The 20476-nt window shown below is 38.5% G+C and overlaps 1 protein-coding gene across 1 annotated transcript in view; it reads right to left on the reverse strand.

The window, feature by feature from the left end:
- Positions 1 to 700: 700 nt before the first annotated feature.
- scamp1 (secretory carrier membrane protein 1) overlaps positions 701 to 20476 on the reverse strand; it is a 44709-nt gene continuing 24933 nt past the window's right edge. The window contains exons 4-9 of the mRNA XM_072257852.1: positions 17715 to 17823; positions 14233 to 14361; positions 11093 to 11252; positions 8030 to 8131; positions 7250 to 7367; positions 701 to 1793 (exon numbers count right to left, since the gene is read on the reverse strand). Coding sequence (XP_072113953.1) covers positions 1641 to 1793; positions 7250 to 7367; positions 8030 to 8131; positions 11093 to 11252; positions 14233 to 14361; positions 17715 to 17823 — 771 coding nt within the window. The 3' untranslated portion in view covers positions 701 to 1640. The remainder of the gene's footprint in view (positions 1794 to 7249; positions 7368 to 8029; positions 8132 to 11092; positions 11253 to 14232; positions 14362 to 17714; positions 17824 to 20476) is intronic.

The raw sequence follows: 20476 nt of genomic DNA on the forward strand, positions 1-20476 counted from the left end.
AAAACAAAGAGGGATCCACATTTCATGAATATCTGTAACATTCTGCTGTAATAAATAGGATTGCAAATACAGTATAGAAGTGTCTGTGATTTACAAACACTTCTACAATTAGATTAGCTGACTAAGTCTAGTTTTTCAAATCTGATGAGCCCTTCAGATTGAAATTTAAATTAACTTAAAGAATTCTGTACACACAAAATAACTATACAATTTCACTTTCAGAAACTGCATTTACTTTAGCAAACTCAGCCATATAATACAGTATCCATTCTTCAAAACTAAAAGTACTTTTTTCTTCAGGCCCATCATAGATAGAAGCAGGAATTTCTTCAGTGGTATTGCTGATTTTAGGAAACAGCACAGCAGTTAAAAAAAAATCCACTAGTGACAAGAATATCTATCACCACTTGAAAATTAGTCCTGCAAAAGGGTAAGACACATAATCAAGAGCCAATCATAACGTCCATCATGAAGGCAAGAAATGATCTCATTGATCAACAAGACTGTAACATTTAACAGTAGTACAATCCGTTGCTTTACTTTGTCATTTTAAAAAGCTGTCAATTCAACCATTTTATTCTCTTCTATTCACACCGCCTTCAGAAATCTAATTAAAGCAATTATTTTAAGTGGAAATAAAATACTTTTCCCTACATATGATCCAATGAAACAAAATGCCCAGCAGGAGTCCAAAACACTATTGAACATGCCAATGGTTGATTTTATAAATCCGATTAAAATGGGCAAGTACAACCATTTTCACAAGTAGAATTGAAATTTCTCAAAAATTTTTATGGCAGGAATTGGTTTTGCACTGTTAATTTGTATTAGTTGAAGGCACAACATACTTAATTATTGCAGTTCAATTTCCAGAAGACATTCCATAAATTCACTCCACTTGTATTTGACAATATCAAATTACACTTTTCTACAAAGCTCATACTCCAACAATTTAGGATTCATAGTTACAGTTTTGTATTCAATTACAATAGAAACAGTAAACCAACCGTGTGATTACACCACCAAAATGTATAGAATGATGAATGGCATTTTTAGTTAATAGACAATGTAGGAGAGTAAAGAGAAAATTTGCAAACAATTAAACATGGTTAAAAGTAGTTGAGCATCGACTTGGAAGTGTGTGTTTTTTAGTGTAACTACAGATGATGCTTCACACAAAAAATCCAATCCAAATGTACACTGGTAGTACAAACAATTCTTCAAATCACAAAGTTGCGTGCAAATTAGACAGCAATCCAGTGTAACACAGAAGACGCAAGGTTCTCCAGTAATTCAGAAATACAATATTAAGGAGACAGTGAAACATGCTATTTACAGCTTAGCTAACAAAGGAGGGAAACAGATCAGTATGAATGATCCAAAATATCTATGGAAAATAAAAAGCAATTAAAAAAGAACGTTTCTGTCAAGCAAGTACAGTTTCTCATCTTTTAGCCCATCCGAAACCTAATTCAAGGGCTATGTGAAGTTGTTTTTTTTAAATTTTTTCCCCATATAAAGGTTCATGCTGAAGTCATGACGAGATCATGTTCATAGATATCAGTGTGGCTGTAATGACTGGAGTGGTACATGGATTAGGTGAAATGTGTTTGAAGAGATGGCGTGCTTCCCTTCCTCCTTTAAATTTGGTTGCCTTTGAAAGCACCACGAGCAGCAGAAGAGGCTGCATTTGCTGCAGCAGTTTGTACAGTTTTGTTAGACATTACTCCTGTTGCAAACTCTTGCTGAGCTTTTTCAAAGCTAGCTCCTGTAGTACGATACATTCCATGCACCTAAGGAAGAAAATTTTTTAATTAATAATCCAAATGCAAAATAGTGCCAGACAAATATCATCAGGAATTCAAAACAATAATAAATGGAAAGTTGACAGAATATAACATTTATTTCAACATCAAAAATGTCACACAGGCTATTTTCAAGTGATCTTAGGCCACAGTACCTATATTAGTGACCAGACTGCCACCTACAGATCTAGTTCGTAATTGCAAACTGTAATCACAAATTTACACATTCTTAAAAGACTGCAATTGGAAATAAGGATGTAATCTTTCTTCTCCAAGTTAAAAGACTATATTTAAATGCAATTTATGCACACATTCCCAGTACTGGAGTAATATAGTCAAAACAAAAATATCTTATTATCAGGAAATTTCTCCCATTTTGCTAATTAACAGGTTTTGGATTTATCTTTTAAATTAATGCCTACTTTGTGAGGTGAGGTTCAACAGATATTCAATATTCATAGATTATCCAACCATGAGATTGAAAATGTTGATCTAAAAGCTGCAACATGCACTGTGGTCTCTGGACAGTAACTGAAAACTAGAAACATGGGCAATTTATCTCTTTTTAAGAGGGAATGATTATGAATATGGTCCTGGAAACACCATTAGTTCAGCAATGGCTCAGTGTCAGTATTCATTGGTCAAGTGAGTCCAAAAAAGCCTCTTGCTGATTAATGCCAGAAGAATACCAGCTTAGATTGCGTGCAGATCAGCTGGCAGGTGTATCTGCAGAAATATTCGACCCTTTGATTAAATCTGTGTTTCCCACCAGCTTTAAGACTGCTATTATCCTGGTCCCCAAGAAAAATAAGATAACACATTTAAACAACTCCCGCTCCGTTGCTTTGACATCTACCATTATGGAGTGCTTCAAGAGGCTGGTCATGACCTGCATCAAATCCACAGTCTTCCTGACAACCTCAACCCATTGCAATTTTCCTACTACTGAAATAGGTCAACAGAAGATGCCATCCCCCTGCACTCATCTCTGGGGCATCTGGAGAATGAAGACACGTACATCAGACTATTGTTTATTGTCTACAGTTCTGCCATCAATACAATTATTCCAAGTAAAAAATCATCATGAAACTCCAGACACTGGGAGTCAATGCCTCCCTCTGCTACTGGATCAACTGTACACAATCAGTAAGGATAGGCAGCAACATCCCTGCCACAATTATTCTAAAGACTGGTGCTCCACAGGGTTGCATCAATTTCCTCTTCTACTCCATGTACACTCAAGACCACATGGCCAAATTCTGCTGTAACTCCATCTATAACTTTGAAGGTTGTACCATCGTAGAGGCCCATATCTTAAATAATGGCAAGTCAGAGTAAAGGAAGGGGATAGAGAGCTTAATTGCATGGTGTTAAGACAACAATCTTTCTCTCAATGTCAGCAAAAGAGCTGTTCATTGACTTTATGAAGAGGAGTGGTGCACATGCTACCTCCATCAATGATGTTGAGGTCGAGAGTGCCAAGACCTTCAAGTTGCCAGGACAGAACATCACTAATAAATAACCTGACCCTGTCCAACCACACACTTACATCCAGGAAAGCTCACCAAGTGCCTCTACTTCTTCAGGAAGCTAAAGAAACTTGGTATGTCTGAAGTTCAAGGTAAATTTATTATCAAAGTACATAAATGTCACCATACACAACCCTGAGATTAATTTTCTTGCAGGCATACTAAGTCAATCCATAACAGAATAATAACCATATCAGAATCAATGAAAGAGCACACAACTTGGCCGTTCAAGCTGTGTGCAAAAGACAACAAACTGTGCAAATACAAAAAGAAATAATTATTAATAAACAATAAATATCAAGAACATTAAGATGAAGAGTTGTTGAAAGTGAGTCCTTTGGTTGTGGGAACATTTCAATGATAGGGCAAGTGAAGTGAAGTGAAGTTATCCCCTTTGGTGCAAGAACCTGATGGTTGAGGGGTGTAACTGTGCTTGAACCTGATGGTGTGAGTCCTGAGGCTCCTGTATCTTCTTCCTGATGGCAACAACGAAAAGAGAGCATCTCCTTGCTGGTGGGGGTCCCTGATGATGGATGCTGCGTTGCTGCGAAAGCACTTCATGTAGATGTGCTCTGTGAGAAGGACTTTACCCGTGATGGACTGGGCCGTATCCATTACTTTTTGTAGGATTTCCTGTTCAAGGGCATTGGTGTTTCCATATCAGGCTGCGATGCAGCCAATCACTATATTTTCCACTACATACCCATAGAAGTTGGTCAAAGTTTTAGATGCTATGCCGAATCTCCATAAATTCCTAAGCAGAGGCGCTGCTGTGCTTTCTTCATAATTATACTTGCATGCTGCACCCCAGGACAGGTCCCCTGTCAACCTTTATCATTTTTTTTATTGATACACCACAGAAAGCATTCTATCCGGATGCATAACAATTGAGTATGGCAACTGCTCTGCATGTGACCACAAGTTGTTGCAGCATGTTGCGGACACTGCTCAGCACATCACAGATACCAGCCACCCTTCTATGAACTCTGTCTATACCTCTCCGCATCAGGAAAGCAGCCACGTTATCAAAGACCCCCTCCCATCCCAGACATTCTCTCTTCATCTCCTCTCTCCTATTGGGCAGAAGATACAAAAGCATGAAAGCTTGTACTTCCAGGCTCAAGGACAGCCTCCACTGCTCTTTTATACTGCTATTAAATAGCTCCCTAGTACGATAAGTTCAACTCTTGACCTCACTACCTATACTTCACTTTCTCTGCAGCTGTTACACTTTATTCTGTATTGTTATTGTTTTTCCTTAATGTACTGTGATCTGTACGAACAGTATGCACAAGCTTTTCTCTATACTTCACTACATGTGACAATAATTCCATTCTATCTTCAGCTGATTGATCTGTAGTTGTTTATTTTGATCACTGAGATATAAAGGCATATATTATTGGTGGGAGATTTCAAAGTCTAATGGCAGAAATATTAAGGTCACATTACCATTGGTGAAGCTGGCTGGTTCCAGAAGAACTTAGCTACAAAACGGAATTGTAGCAGCTGGCAAGTGAACCAAATGGTGCAACAGATCTATTTCACTCATCCTTACCAATCTAACCTTAACAGATAGCCAAGGCAGTATTGATAGGATTAACTATCACACTGTCTTTGTGAAGACTGTCCCATCTACAAAAAGAGCACCTTCCATTGTACAAACACCATACTATTAGATTCATAACAGAACCAGCAGCTGAAAAGTGAGCATTTAGAAGGTGCTGGGAGCTATCAGCAGATCTGGATTCAACCACAATCTACAAATCTAATTTAATTATTGTAATAAGCAAAAATATCAAAGAGTCTATGTTGCTGAGTACTTTCCTGAAATACATAGCAGCTTGGCTACTTACAGCACAAATCATTAACACTATTGTTGGGATATGGTCTGGTCCATGTGGCTTTGTCATACCCAGTACGATCAGCCATTTTTTTTTACATCTTGTGGATTGGCTAAGAATAGGCTAATGTTATAGTGAGAGTTCATGAAGGAAGCAGAAATTACACTTCCATTCAGCATTTCTGACTCAAAATAACTGCAAATGCATCAGCCTCATCTTTGATCCTCACATGAAGGACTCAACCACTGTTGAGGATGGGAATGATCTTAAGAGTCACTTCTTCCTATTAGAATCTTAAGTGTTCACCACCATGCTTGACTAAATGTATCAAGATCTCATTCCAGCCTTAATATAAACATAGACAAAAGAATAATACATCGAGGAACCCTGCTAAAATGCAAGTCAAAGAAAGATAGCTGCTTCTTTTCATTCCAAGTTAACTGGGAATATTCACAGATGAATGCAAAATATTCAATTTCATTTGCAACCCCTCAAGAAATGTAATATTTGAATGTCTACACATAACAAGAACTAGATAAACATCAGACATAAAGTGCTGTAACAAGTAACATACATAACATGAGTGAGCAAGTATTCACAATGAAACAATGTTTAAACATAAAACCCCTAATGTTCAATGACAGCTAAGAAAAGAGACGTCTGAGTGAGAAGGAAAGCTGGGAGGTAGAGCAAGAGGTCAAACTGAGAGACTTCCACTAAATAACTCACACCCTTCATGTGAAATATTGGGCCATTCCTTTCACAGCTGATCTAACTCTTTGAATCCCCTACCCAACAGTGATGTGGGAGTGCCATCACCTGAAGGTATAGCATTACCCCATTTAATGGTAATGAATGTTGGCCTTGCCAGGGGTGCCCATAATTCCTATTAATTAAAATCTCAGAAATTTGCAAGTTAACATCCACTGCAGAAAGCTGTCTTTAAAATCAGTCTTAGGTAGAAATGAAAGACAACTCCATGAAGATCTTCAAAAGTCAAAAAGATGGGCAGCAACAGGTTTTTATGTGACTTAAATGTAAATGTGAAAAATTTACATTGAGATTTTGGAGAAACAAGTGACTATGAGTTGGTTGGCAAAATAACAAATGAGCAGAACTTAGTGTTGGGTAAAACCAGCAAAGTTTGAGGAGTTGGAAGTTACAGAAGATATGGCACAATAGGCTAGCAACAAAGCAGGTGCAATAATTACATAGGTTTAGTTCAGGTGAATGGAAGAAACCAATACATGAATTGCAAGTGGGGTGCATTTATAACAGGGAACTATATGGAGTCGATGTTCAGCTTTGATTAAATGCCTAAGATTGCAAAAACCTGGCTCAACCCATGATGGGCAGAATGAAATCAGTAATAAAAAAAATGTATAGTAGCTGTGATTTCAGCAAAAAACAAATACTGCTAGATTTTAAAAGATTTAATAGCCCTGGAAATACAGGCTTTAAGCTTTCAATACTTCCAAATTGATTTAGGGATTATCAAAATCCACAAGGATTATTCAGCTTCAATGAACTACCAAAGGAAGATGTAATAGTCTTAATTTGGAGGACAAATGCCGTGGTTTGAGTAACAGAAGATTGCTCTGTCTTTATCTTAAGAAGGAAAAAAAAACTCAAGTAAAAAGGAAACCATTTAGGACAAAAAAAAATTAACTATTGTTTTTATTTCCTATTAGGCAAATTTTTATTATAGAAACATAATGCAATTTTATGGCAGTTATTTAATTAACAGGTTTATATTATAAATTAATCAAAAAATGTATTAGTTCAAATCAGGAATCTAAAATAGAAAAGTAAAACAGATAGTTTTCCCTGAATACTTATTGAGATCTTTTGCAATTCTTAAGTCTCACATTGATTATTTTGAGACCAGTTTTATAGTAATTCAAGAATTTTAGAAAATGTCCACATTCTTTTTTTTTCAATTTGCAAACACAAAGTAATAAAAAAATGATATAAATATTTCCCGTGATAATGTTTTCAATCTTAATAATTAATTTATTAAATAGCAGGATGAAATGAAGTGCAACTGTACAATTGATACACAGCAATTGCTTACCTTTTTAAACATAATTAATGAGACAACAGATGAACCAGTAAAAGCTGCTGCAATAATCATCATCAGAACACCGACAGGAATACTTCTATTTAGAGCTGTTAGTGCTGAAATCCAACCACTGAAAAACATAACTTTAATGTAATCTTTTAAAATGCAAACTATGTAACAATACTTCTACATAGCAGAGATCTACAAAATCAAGGTTTTCTAAATACTTCAAAAATAATTTACAAATTAAAGCACAAAACATTTCCCCTCATTATAGAATACATAACATGTTCCACATTCTTTCCTGAAACTACAAAACACTTGTGGACACCCCAGAAGCTGAAATATACTGTGCCACTGATAAATCCAGACCAAGAAGGTCTCAAGTTTTGATCTCTGGCCCATGATAGGTAAAGTCAGTATAAAATATACCATTTAGGAACACATGAAATCTTGGCAGCCCTAAGTGTTAGAAAATCCCAGTTTTTCAATCTTGAGCACAGTCTAATGATCATTGCTCCAAAACTAAACATACAAACACTGGTTTAAAAAGGGCAAATTAGCCTTGGCTATAAGTGGCTCTACAAGGAAATGGTTAAAAGCATGAGATGGGCCAATCACTGACACCACATAATCAAATAAATGCATGCAGGTTTCCTCCAAACTCAATTAATATCCCTTAAAAATTAATTTAGTTAAAACAACAAATCAGCCAGCCAAGAAAATAATGTCATACTGACTACTGACATCTATCAGATGGCAATTCTATTGCAATCTAGAAGTAATACTTACCAGTTCCCCCACTGTGGAATTCCTACTGACTGTAGAACATGGACAGCAAACTGACAGATAAATACGAAGAAGAATAAAAAGAAGCTGAAGGAACTGTCACTCCTGAAATAATAATGCACCTTTGTCAGTTTTATTTAAGATAGCTACCCTCTCCATGATCTCTGCAAAACCTTATATTTCTACATTCTTGAAGGAGAGTGAAGGGGAAATAGTAGGATAAATTGAACTGGGGCACAGCATTATAAAAGTCTATTTCATATGTCAAAATAAAATCATGAATAATTCAAAGTGATATTCTATGGACTAAATGGCAGAACCCCCTTTTAGAGATGATTTTAATATTGAGGAAAACAAATATAAAAGGGCAATTTAAAGAGCAAGCTGTTAAAAATAGTATCAAATATTAAAAAATCTGTGGCATTAAGTTAACATGTTGTGTCTCTGTAACGCTAATTAGTGTAATGCTCAGATTCACAAGATTGAAATCATGTATAGCTGTCCTCAAGTTACGTAGGAGGACTGACAGTTCCTCAAAACTCTAAGCTGATTTTTTGTAAGCTTGAAACAATTTTAATGATGATTGATTAACACAAACTTCTATTTATTACCTTGTGAAGTTACAATGGTACAGATTTAGATTGCCTACTTCTAATGGCTACCTTTTAAAGTCTTAAAAGTATCAGTGGATATTACAAAGTTTGATAAAGCATTTTACAAGTATCCATGGAAGAGGCTGCCTTATCACTTTCCAAAACAAATCTCTTTAAGTGGTTTCCTATTATGAACTCATTCTTAAAGACAATTGTGTCTGATTACTGCAAGAGGTTACAAGTAAATATTATTTTTTGTCTTTTGAATTAATTAGCTTCTACCCACATCTCCATAACTTGCATTTCAGTATTTAACTGCCCTATCTTGAAAAAGAGTCTTAAAAAATTTATTTGAGAATTTGTGTTGTGTTAGATATCTAGAAGTCCAGTCTTCCAGAGCCCAAGGAGCCCCTGTATAGGAACACATAAAAAGTAATAAACTGGGTCAGAATTTATTAGATTAAAGTTTAGCATATAATTTAAAATTCTGACAGGAAAGTCAGTGGATCATAATTGATTCCCAAGACAAGGAATCCAAATCCAAAACAGGAGGATATAAAAAGGGAGACTGAGAAATCAGAAAAGAGACAAAGGCTCTAACTCTTTGAACTTGTCTACAGCTCAGACTTGTCCAACAAACTGTTCACCACCCATAACTACTGTACAGTAGACTGCTGATGCAAACTCCTTCTAAGATTCTGAGATGAACAACAAGGCTGTACATTCACAGAATTGCTTTCAGAGTTGTTTCAGCCACAGTTCTGGTTTAGTAGCTGTAAAAAGTTGAAATTTATATTAAAAAATGACTGCAAAACTTATTTTAGCTAAATTTAACTAATAAAATGTGAATCACCTCATCACCTTTCTCCTTTATGGTCATTCCTTTTCCATCAAATGAATGACTTTGCTGTACTTGCACCAGGTTAAACTTTGCACAGGAACTGTGAGCTGATGTACAGTACCTGTGCAGATGCAAGATTATTTTAGGAAATTTAAGCTCAGGTTCTAGACTTCATAAGAAGTACAACCTTGGAGCACAGTTCAAAAATCCTTGGTGATCAGCTGTCTTGATTTTTATTTTTGCATTGAAATTCTCAACTTCAGCATAGATAACAGATGTGCCGAACAAAACCGTCAGCATTCTAAGTAAGATTCAAACCATTTTTTTAAAAAAAGGCTAGCCATACCAGCATTACCGCTGTTTCTCCTTGTCACCAGTAAATAACAAATATCCAATCATAATCTTAAAAATATTAATTTCCCACTGCCTCAGCAGAAAAAGGTAGTTCCTGCCTTCATTCTTAGTTGACAGTTCTGAATGCTATTTCCTCTTGAACAAGTCCTTGAACAAGAAAGTATATTTTTACACCCCTCTACCATGTTGAATCTCAATAAGTTTTATTGAATTTAAATTTTAAATGATCTTTTAAATTAAGGAAATACAAGGTAACCTTACCCTCAATTAATTTTTTATAGCTTTATCTGGTCAAAGTGCAGGATCCTGTACAAGGCAAACCAAGCTTTGCAAGAACTGCTAAAAATACTTCAAAAGTCTAAACATAGCTCTGAACAAATGAAGCTCAAAATCCCATTTATGGATTCAAATCATCTTAAAATAAAGTATTATTTGTCAAAAGACTTTTTTGATTACTTTTATACATGTGCAAAGTTTTCATCAATCTGTGCACATAGACACCAAAATTTATTTGTACCAATACAGATCCTAGTTTTATGCTATTTAGGAATTATTCGATTTATTTTTCCAGCATCCTAAGTAGAATACCTCATTGTTCAGCCATAAAGCTCCATCTTTCAGGGCTTTATTCATTTTCTAATTTCTCTACATTCAGTTATAATTTACTGCTGTCATTTGCATAACTCCAACAACGCGCACAATTCGATTCTTTCAGTCCATAATTAGTAAAAGCTGAGACCATGATACTAATAACTCAAGAACTGCCATTTATATTAAGAAAGGTGGCACAAAGATATTTTGATATAGAGCTCTTATATTTTAAAAAGTACCTACTCAAAATCAATGAAATATCAAACAAAATAGGAATAAACAGGTATCAACTGAGATTCAGTTACTTGGAGGTCAAAGCTGGGAACCAAATTTGATGTTGAGATAGAAAGAGCAATGGATATCTATATTAAAAAAAAATGAATGGTGCAAGTAAATGTATGATTCAATTAAATCATATAGCAAGTCTTGGTACGTCAGTATGCTTCAATCAGTACTTGGATAGTGACATATTAATGAAATAAACACATTAGCATTATGTCTGAAAAATTGCAGGAGTAAGATTACGATTTCCAGAGTTAAAATTCTTCACAAAAAAAATTATTTGTGGCGTGCAGTGTACTCTTGCAAAACATAAAGTTCAACTTCAGGCTCTTAAAAATTATGATAGTTATACCTTTACCAGTTTTATTTTATAAATACAGCATATGAAAAGGTCAATTTACTAACCTGAAAGCTTTGTAAAGTGGTCTGTACCAGCAAACAAACGAACAGGGGGTAAAAAGTAAGAACCAGAGAATGGACAGACCAAAGTCCACGCCTCGATAGCTATCAACACAGAACCAGGCAAGACAACCAAAAATATTTACCAGAAGTGTTACTGCATGAACTGTAGGGCGAAAAGGAAAAAATAAGTTTTAAAATAGAACTGTTTATAAGTACGTAAAAACCTATTACTGTAGCAGAAGTTAAATCATTTTAACTACGCAACAACTTCACATTCACCATATGCTATAAACAAATCAAAATTACATGCATTTCTATATCCTACTTATACAAAATACCACTATATTCAGCATGAAGTTATGAAAATTATTCAATATGCATTGGAAAAATGGAGTTGTAGGAAAACTAAATATTGTAAATTTTCGCAAGAAAAAGGATGAACAAGCATATTATCTAAATGATATAAGATTACAGAGTACAGAAACAGAGGGATCAGTGAGCCCTGGCACTTGGTTTACAAAAGGCTGGTATGCAGATACAACAAGTAACCAGTAAGGCTAACAAAAATGTTCTTGTTTATCATTAGGGGAACTGAATATAGAAGGGAGGTCAGGCTTTTTTTTTGACGTACTGTCCTAGACAGACAACATCCGTGGAACACTGATCTCCTTATTTAAGGGTGAATGCTATTGCACTGGAGGCAGTTCAAAGGTGATTTACTAGGCTAGTATGTGTAACGGTTTGTCCTCTGAAGAAAGGTTGGAGAGATTATACAAGTTTCCTCAGGTGTATAACAGGTTGGATGCTTCATCTTGTGGGAGATTCTACAAACCCCATTTCCAGAAAAGTTGGGATATTTTCCAAAATGCAATAAAAACAAAAATCTGTGATATGTTAATTCACGTGAGCCTTTATTTAACTGACAAAAGTACAAAGAAAAGATTTTCACTAGTTTTACTGACCAGCTTAATTGTATTTTGTAAACATACACAAATTTAGAATTTGATGGCTGCAACAGACTCAACAAAAGTTGGGACAGAGTTAAAATAAGATTGAAAAGTGCACAGAAAATTCAAGTAACACCGATTTGGAAGACTCCACATTAAGCAGGCTAATTGGTAGCAGGTGAGGTATCATGACTGGGTATAAAAGTAGCGTCCACCAAAGGCTCAGTCTTTGCAAGCAAGGATGGGTCGTGGCTCACTCCTTTGTGCCAAAATTCATGAGAGAATTGTTAGTCAGTTCAAAAGGAACATTTCTCAACGCAAGATTGCAGAGAATTTAGATCTTTCAACATCTACAGTACATAATATTGTGAAAAGATTCAGAGAATTCGGAGATATCTCAGTGCGTAAGGGGCAAGGTCGGAAACCACTGTTGAATGCACGTGATCTTCGAGCCCTCAGGCGGCACTGCCTAAGAAACCGTCATACTACTGTGACAATTATAGCCACCTGGGCTCGGGAGTACTTCGGAAAACCATTGTCACTCAACACAGTTCGTTGCTGCATCCAGAAATGCAACTTGAAACTGTATTACGCAAGGAGGAAGCCATACATCAACTCTATGCAGAAATGCAGGCAAGTTCTCTGGGCCCGAGCTCATCCCAGATGGACTGAAAGACTGTGGAACCATGTGCTGTGGTCAGATGAGCCCGCATTTCAGCTAGTTTTCAGAAAAAATGGGCGTCAAGTTCTCCGTGCCAAAGATGAAAACGACCATCCAGATTGTTATCAGTGAAAGGTGCAAAAGCCAGCATCGGTGATGGTATGGGGGTGCATCAATGGCCATGGCATGGGTGAGTTGCATGTATGTGAAGGTACCATTGACTTTGAGGCATATATTAGGATTTTAGAGAGACATATGTTGCCATCAAGGAGACGTCTCTTCCCGGGACGTCCATGCTTATTTCAGCAGGACAATGCCAGACCACATTCTGCACGGGCTACAACAGCGCAGCTTTGTAGACACAGAGTGCGTGTGCTTGACTGGCCTGCTGCCAGTCCAGATCTATCTCCTATTGAAAATGTACGGCGCATCATGAAGAGGAGAATCAGACAACGGAGACTACGGACTGCTGAACAGCTGAAGTCTTATATCAAGCAAGAATGGACAAAATTTCCAATTGTAAATCTACTACAATTAGTATCCTCAGTTCCAAAACGATTAAAAAGTGTTATTAAAAGGAAAGGTGATGTAACACAATGGTAAACATGCCTCTGTCCCCACTCTTGTTGAGTGCGTTGCAGCCATCAAATTCTAAATTTGTGTATGTTTACAAAATACAAGTTGGTCAGTAAAACTATTGAAAATCTTTTCATTGTACTTTTGTCAGTTAAATAAAGGTTCACGTGAATTAACATATCACAGATTTCTGTTTTTATTGCATTTTGGAAAATATCCCAACTTTTTTGGAAATGGGGTTTGTAAAACTAACGGATCACCATTTAAAAATAAGGCTCATCTCTAAGACATAGCAGATAGAAGCAGAGACTTTTAATAAATTTTCGAGTAAAAATGGATACTTGATAAGCCAAGGGGTGAGAAATGATTGAGAGTAATCAGGAAAGTGCAGAGATTAAAAATCAGGTCAGCCATGATTTTATTTAATGGTGGAGGATGTTTGTGAAGCCAAATGGCCTCCACATGCACCTAATGTGCCTGTTCACCAAGTTTCTTAATGAATAGAACAGAATCTATTTAGTATTCCCATTCTGCCTAGTTATCTTGAAGTTCGAAAACTAATGAGCATTAAGTTAGAAAGCATAATTGAAAAAAAATTATTAAAATGCCACTGATCTTTGCAGACTTCGAAATGGAATGGGTTGGGGGAAATGGTAGAAAAAAGAGAAACATCAAAACACATTTTTTTTCTTGATTATTTAAATACTATTTAACAAAACAGTGGGATTTCTTTATTTGTTATATGTGATATTTTGAGAAATTTAATTTATAATTGATTATGCCATGCGTGAATACTCACAAGACTGAATTACAGTAAACTTAATAAGAACATGCAACATTAATTACAATGAATCAGTTAACCTGGCACACCATGAAAATATTTTTAAAAATTTGCATGCTACATACCAATATTTTACAAATATAAAACACTAATGAAGTAAACTGCAGAATTTACGTACACATCCATAAGTAGTAGAGCATCTTGACTGTCTTTTGAAATTCAACAGGGATATCTACAGAGAGATCTTGATAGAAACATGGCCCCACAGGACATTTTTCAGGAAGCGGAGGCCAATTGTTCTTCCGAGCTGAAGAGAAAGTAATTACTTATTATGACCACCTCCACAGACCAACAAAAATCAGAAATATTAAAACTCAACCATTTCCATCTTTGTCAGCAATGAACATTTTTCACAATGGGTGGGAAAATACTTCTGCCAACTATAATGAAGGCATAGAAAGTAAAAGTACTCCATTTGTCCAGTGGGGATCATTCTATTCATCTATATGATATTTCTTAACCTTTTGAAAGTTATTCAAGACTTACTGAAACTGGTAATATCCTACAAGCTGTTATATTATTTCTGTAAGCACTATCCTAACCAACTCCGTGATTGAGATTCGTTGAACATTAGTGATACTGTGCATGAACACCAACAATTGTCTGGATGTTACATTAGATTCACAATTGGACAATGTTAAACCACCAAAACTGAACCTAATTACCACAAACAACAGGAATTCTGCAGATGCTGGGGGGGGGACCCAGAGGATGGGCAAGAGGTATATTCAGAGGGACAGAGGGAGAAAAAGGAGAGTGAGAGAAAGAATGTGTGCATAAAAATGAGTAACAGATGGGGTACGAGGGGGAGGTGGGGCTTTAGCGGAAGTTAGAGAAGTCGATGTTCATGCCATCAGGTTGGAGGCTACCCAGACGGAATATAAGGTGTTGTTCCTCCAACCTGAGTGTGGCTTCATCTTTACAGTAGAGGAGGCCGTGGATAGATATGTCAGAATGGGAATGGGATGTGGAATTAAAATGTGTGGCCACTGGGAGATCCTGCTTTCTCTGGCGGACAGAGCATAGATGTTCAGCAAAGCGGTCTCCCAGTCTGCGTCGGGTCTCGCCAATATATAAAAGGCCACATCGGGAGCACCGGACGCAATATATCACCCCAGTCGACTCACAGGTGAAGTGTTGCCTCACCTGGAAGGACTGTTTGGGGCCCTGAATGGTGGTAAGGGAGGAAGTGTAAGGGCATGTATAGCACTTGTTCCGCTTACACGGATAAGTGCCAGGAGGGAGATCAGTGGGGAGGGATGGGGGGGACGAATGGACAAGGGAGTTGCGTAGGGAGCGATCCCTGCGGAATGCAGAGGGGGGGGGGGGAGGGAAAGATGTGCTTAGTGGTGGGATCCCGTTGGAGGTGGCGGAAGTTACGGAGAATAATATGTTGGACCCGGAGGCTGGTGGGGTGGTAGGTGAGGACCAGGGGAACCCTATTCCTAGTGGGGTGGCGGGAGGATGGAGTGAGAGCAGATGTACGTGAAATGAGGGAGATGCGCTTGAGAGCAGAGTTGATAGTGGAGGAAGGGAAGCCCCTTTCTTTAAAAAAGGAAGACATCTCCCTCGTCCTAGAATGAAAAGCCTCATCCTGAGAGCAGATGCAGCGAAGACGGAGGAATTGCGAGAAGGGGATGGCGTTTTTGCAAGAGACAGGGTGAGAAGAGGAATAGTCCAGATAGCTGTGAGAGTCAGTAGGCTTATAGTAGACATCAGTGGATAAGCTGTCTCCAGAGACAGAGACAGAAAGATCTAGAAAGGGGAGGGAGGTGTCGGAAATGGACCAGGTAAACTTGAGGGCAGGGTGAAAGTTGGAGGCAAAGTTAATAAAGTCAACGAGTTCTGCATGCGTGCAGGAAGCAGCGCCAATGCAGTCGTCGATGTAGCGAAGGAAAAGTGGGGGACAGATACCAGAATAGGCACGGAACATAGATTGTTCCACAAACCCAACAAAAAGGCAGGCCCTTCCCTTTCTAGATCTCCCTCCCCTTTCTAGATCTTTCTGTCTCTATCTCTGGAGACAGCTTATCCACTGATGCCTACTATAAGCCTACTGACTCTCACAGCTATCTGGACTATTCCTCTTCTCACCCTGTCTCTTGCAAAAACGCCATCCCCTTCTCGCAATTCCTCCGTCTCCGCCGCATCTGCTCTCAGGATGAGGCTTTTCATTCTAGGACGAGGGAGATGTCTTCCTTTTTTAAAGAAAGGGGCTTCCCTTCCTCCACTATCAACTCTGCTCTTAAACGCATCTCCCCCATTTCACGTACATCTGCTCTCACTCCATCCTCCCGCCACCCCACTAGGAATAGGGTTCCCCTGGTCCTCACCTACCACCCCACCAGCCTCCGGGTCCAACATATTATTCTCCGTAACTTCCGCCACCTCCAATGGGATCCCACCACTAAGCACATCTCCCCCCCCCCCCCGCATCCCGCAGGGATCGCCCCCTACACAACTCCCTTGTCCATTCGCCCCCCCCATCCCTCCCCCTCCCCACTTATCTCTCTCCTGGCACTTATCCGTGTAAGCGGAACAAGTGCTACACATGCCCTTACACTTCCTCCCTTACCACCATTCAGGGCCCCAAACAGTCCTTCCAGGTGAGGCGACACTTCACCTGTGAGTCGACTGGGGTGATATACTGCGTCCGGTGCTCCCGATGTGGCCTTTTATATATTGGCGAGACCCGACGCAGACTGGGAGACCGCTTTGCTGAACATCTACGCTCTGTCCGCCAGAGAAAGCAGGATCTCCCAGTGGCCACACATTTTAATTCCACATCCCATTCCCATTCTGACATGTCTACCCACGGCCTCCTCTACTGTAAAGATGAAGCCACACTCAGGTTGGAGGAACAACACCTTATATTCCATCTGGGTAGCCTCCAACCTGATGGCATGAACATCCACTTCCCTAACTTCCGCTAAGGTCCCACCTCCCCCTCGTACCCCATCTGTTACTCATTTTTATGCACACATTCTTTCTCTCACTCTCCTTTTTCTCCCTCTGTCCCTCTGAATATACCTCTTGCCCATCCTCTGGGCCCCCCCCCCCCCTTGTCTTTCTTCCCGGACCTCCTGTCCCATGATCCTCTCGTATCCCCTTTTGCCTATCACCTGTCCAGCTCTTGGCTCCATCCCTCCCCCTCCTGTCTCCTCCTATCATTTTGGATCTCCCCCTCCCTCTCCAACTTTCAAATCCCTTACTCACTCTTCCTTCAGTTAGTCCTGAGGAAGGGTCTCGGCCTGAAACGTCCACTGCACCTCTTCCTAGAGATGCTGCTTGGCCTGCTGCGTTCACCAGCAACTTTGATGTGTGTTACCTAATTACCACTATTAGCTTGTGCTTTTTCCAAACTCATTTTTGCCATAGAAAAAAACTGATTTTGCTTTCAGCACAAAAGAGAATGAAACATACCAAAGCTAGTTTAAACAGTGGTTCATAACTAATAATCTGAAAAGAAATATTATAATATTTGATAACAATTAACTAATTTGTTAAATTTGTTGCAGTACACATCTATGAACTGAAAAGTTAAATCTAGAAACGTAAGAAATCTTATGTCAAAATGCAACGGAAAATGCAACAACATACGATCATAGCTGAGATTTTTCATTTCACGCTCCCGCCGATCAAGTTCCGCTGCTTTTTGCTCTAGTTCTTCCTGACGTCTCAACAACTCAGCCTGGGCTGCAGCAGTTTCCTAAAACAAAGAATATGCAAGTTCATTTTATCCAATTTTAGAAAGTAAAAGCTATGGCAAGATTCATTCAACAATTTAATAGCCATGTTAATGCTACATCTATTTTGTAGATGAATTTTATGAAATGATATTGAGAATATAATTGTGCGGATGGAAGAGGGATAAAATAGAGAAACCTACTACAATACAGCAGCAATAGTCCCAAATTCCTCCACAAAAAGGAAGTTTTAAAGATGCAGTACAAAGTTGGAATACAGATTATAAAATTTTGCCTCAAGAAATAAAAGGAAGTATGAAATAGGCAAGTCCAAGATAACCACTGTTTATAGTAGCTAAAACCAGACAAAAAGTTGTGTGTTCTCATATTTGTGACCCAGAGATCAACATTGCTTTCCATTATTCATTATCTACAATTGCTTGTTGATTAATGCATAGGAGGTGGTGGGTTAAAGTTTTGCAAAACTGGACAGTTCAAATGAGAATTCCCAACTCTCTGTAGGGTTGTGCAGCCTTTTGTAATACCATGTGACTTCATGTGCAATAATAGTTGAATTCCAAGAACACAATGCCTGAACTACTGCTGTAACCCATGTGTCCATGTGAGTATCTAAAAGCCATTAAAAGCAATGAAACTTTGGATAAATTGTAAAACCGTATTTATTTTACTCGGCACACAAGTTTCTTAAACATCCTACACTTCACTTAATTAACATACATACTACTCATTTCTTTACAGGTTTATGAAAAAAATTATATAAAAACCATACAAAATAGTGAGGTTCAATACTTCTAAACATTAAAACAAAAAATTGAAATCAATCGGATGTCTAACATGAACTGCGTGTTGCTTCTTCAAAGGCAAGCCCACAGTTTAATGTTCTTATTCAAGCTAAGCAACAGCCTTCATAATGATAAGCCTTTAACAAAGAAAACTTAACTTTAATTTTAACCTCTACCTTAAATACATCCAATGATCTGGCCTCCATAGCCACCTATGCCAACGAGTTCCATGGATTAACCACCCTCTAGCTAAAGAAATTATCTGCTTTTAAAGTGATGTCCTTGTATTCTGAGGTTGTGGCCTCTGGGTCTAGTCCAGCGGTCCCCAACCACCGGGCCGCAAAGCATGTGCTAACCGGGCCGCGAGGAAACGATATGATTTGGCGATATGAAATGATATGAATCAGCTGCACCTTTTCTCATTCCCTGTCACGCCCTGTTGAGCTTGAACGCACGCGAGGTCATTGCCCACGCGTCATCCATGTCAGCGCGGGAAGGAGATCAACTCCTCGAGCTTGCAAATGACGACGGGCTGAAAAGTATGTTTGACATAACATCTCTGCCGGCATTCCGGATCAAAGTCAATGCTAAATATCCTGAGATAGCCATGAAAGCACTGAAAACGTTGCTTCCATTTCCAACATATCTCTGCAATGAATGCAACGAAAACTAAATTGCAGAATAGGCTGGACATAAGGAACCCCGTTCGAGTATCGCTGTCTCTCGTCACCCTTCGATAGGACCGTCTTGTTGCAGGGAAACAAGCCCAGGGCTCCCACTGATTCAGTGATATTGGTGTGTTGCGATGATTTTATATATTCATACGGGGAAAATATGTGCTGTGTGGTTAATATCCAAACGTTACTTAAAATGTTATGATGCTATTGACTTAGTTATATAACCATATAACAATTACAGCACGGAAACAGGCTATCTCGGCCTTTCTAGTCCATGCCGAACGCTACTCTCACCTAGTCCCACCGACCTGCATTCAGCCCATAACCCTCCATTCCTTTCCTGTCCATATACCTATCCAATTTTTCTTTAAATGATAATATCGAATCTGCTTCTGCCACTTCTACTGGAAGTTCGTTCAACACTTACTTCAAGCTCCCCTGATAATTGACTTATTACTATATTCACACGAGGAAAATATGCGCTGTGTTTAATATTAGATTCGTTAGATAAACCCTTTTAGAAACGAAATTGAGTGTATTAGCCACTTATCACCTATATTCCGGTCGTGATTAACACCACCCCCCACCCCCCAAACGGAATCGTCAAAAACGATTTGCAGGGAAAAAAATCAGCACGTACACGCATGTGCAAGTCACGCATGCGCACTGGTGCCCGCGCAAGGCTTCATGGTCATTGCAGTCTTTCTCTGGGTAAACAACGTACTTGACTGCTACTCTTGTCCGCTGGAAACCCTACCGAATGTTGTCAATATTAAACTGGTTTGCAGTGCTAAAAAGGGTTGGGGACCCTTGGTCTAGACTCCCCCAACTATAGGAAACTCCTCTCCATTTCCACTCTGTCCAGACCTTTCAATATTCGATAGGTTTCAATGAGATTTCCTCCCCTCCATTCTTCTATAACTCCAATGAGTACAGTTCTAGAGCCATCAACCATTCTTCATAAGTTAACCCTTTCATTCTCAGGATTATTTTTGAGAACCCTCCCCAACGTCAGCATATCCTTTCTTAAACAAGGTGCCCAAACCTGCTCACCATATTTCAAGTGCAGTCTGATCAATGCCTTACAAAGCCTCAGCATTACATCCTTGCTTTTATATTCTAGTTATCTCAAAATGAATATTAACATTGCATTTGCCTTCCTTACCATCCACTCAACCTGCAAGGTAACCTTGAGG

Source organism: Mobula birostris, chromosome 5 (genome assembly GCF_030028105.1).
Source record: "Mobula birostris isolate sMobBir1 chromosome 5, sMobBir1.hap1, whole genome shotgun sequence".
NCBI classification, from domain to species: domain Eukaryota; kingdom Metazoa; phylum Chordata; class Chondrichthyes; order Myliobatiformes; family Myliobatidae; genus Mobula; species Mobula birostris.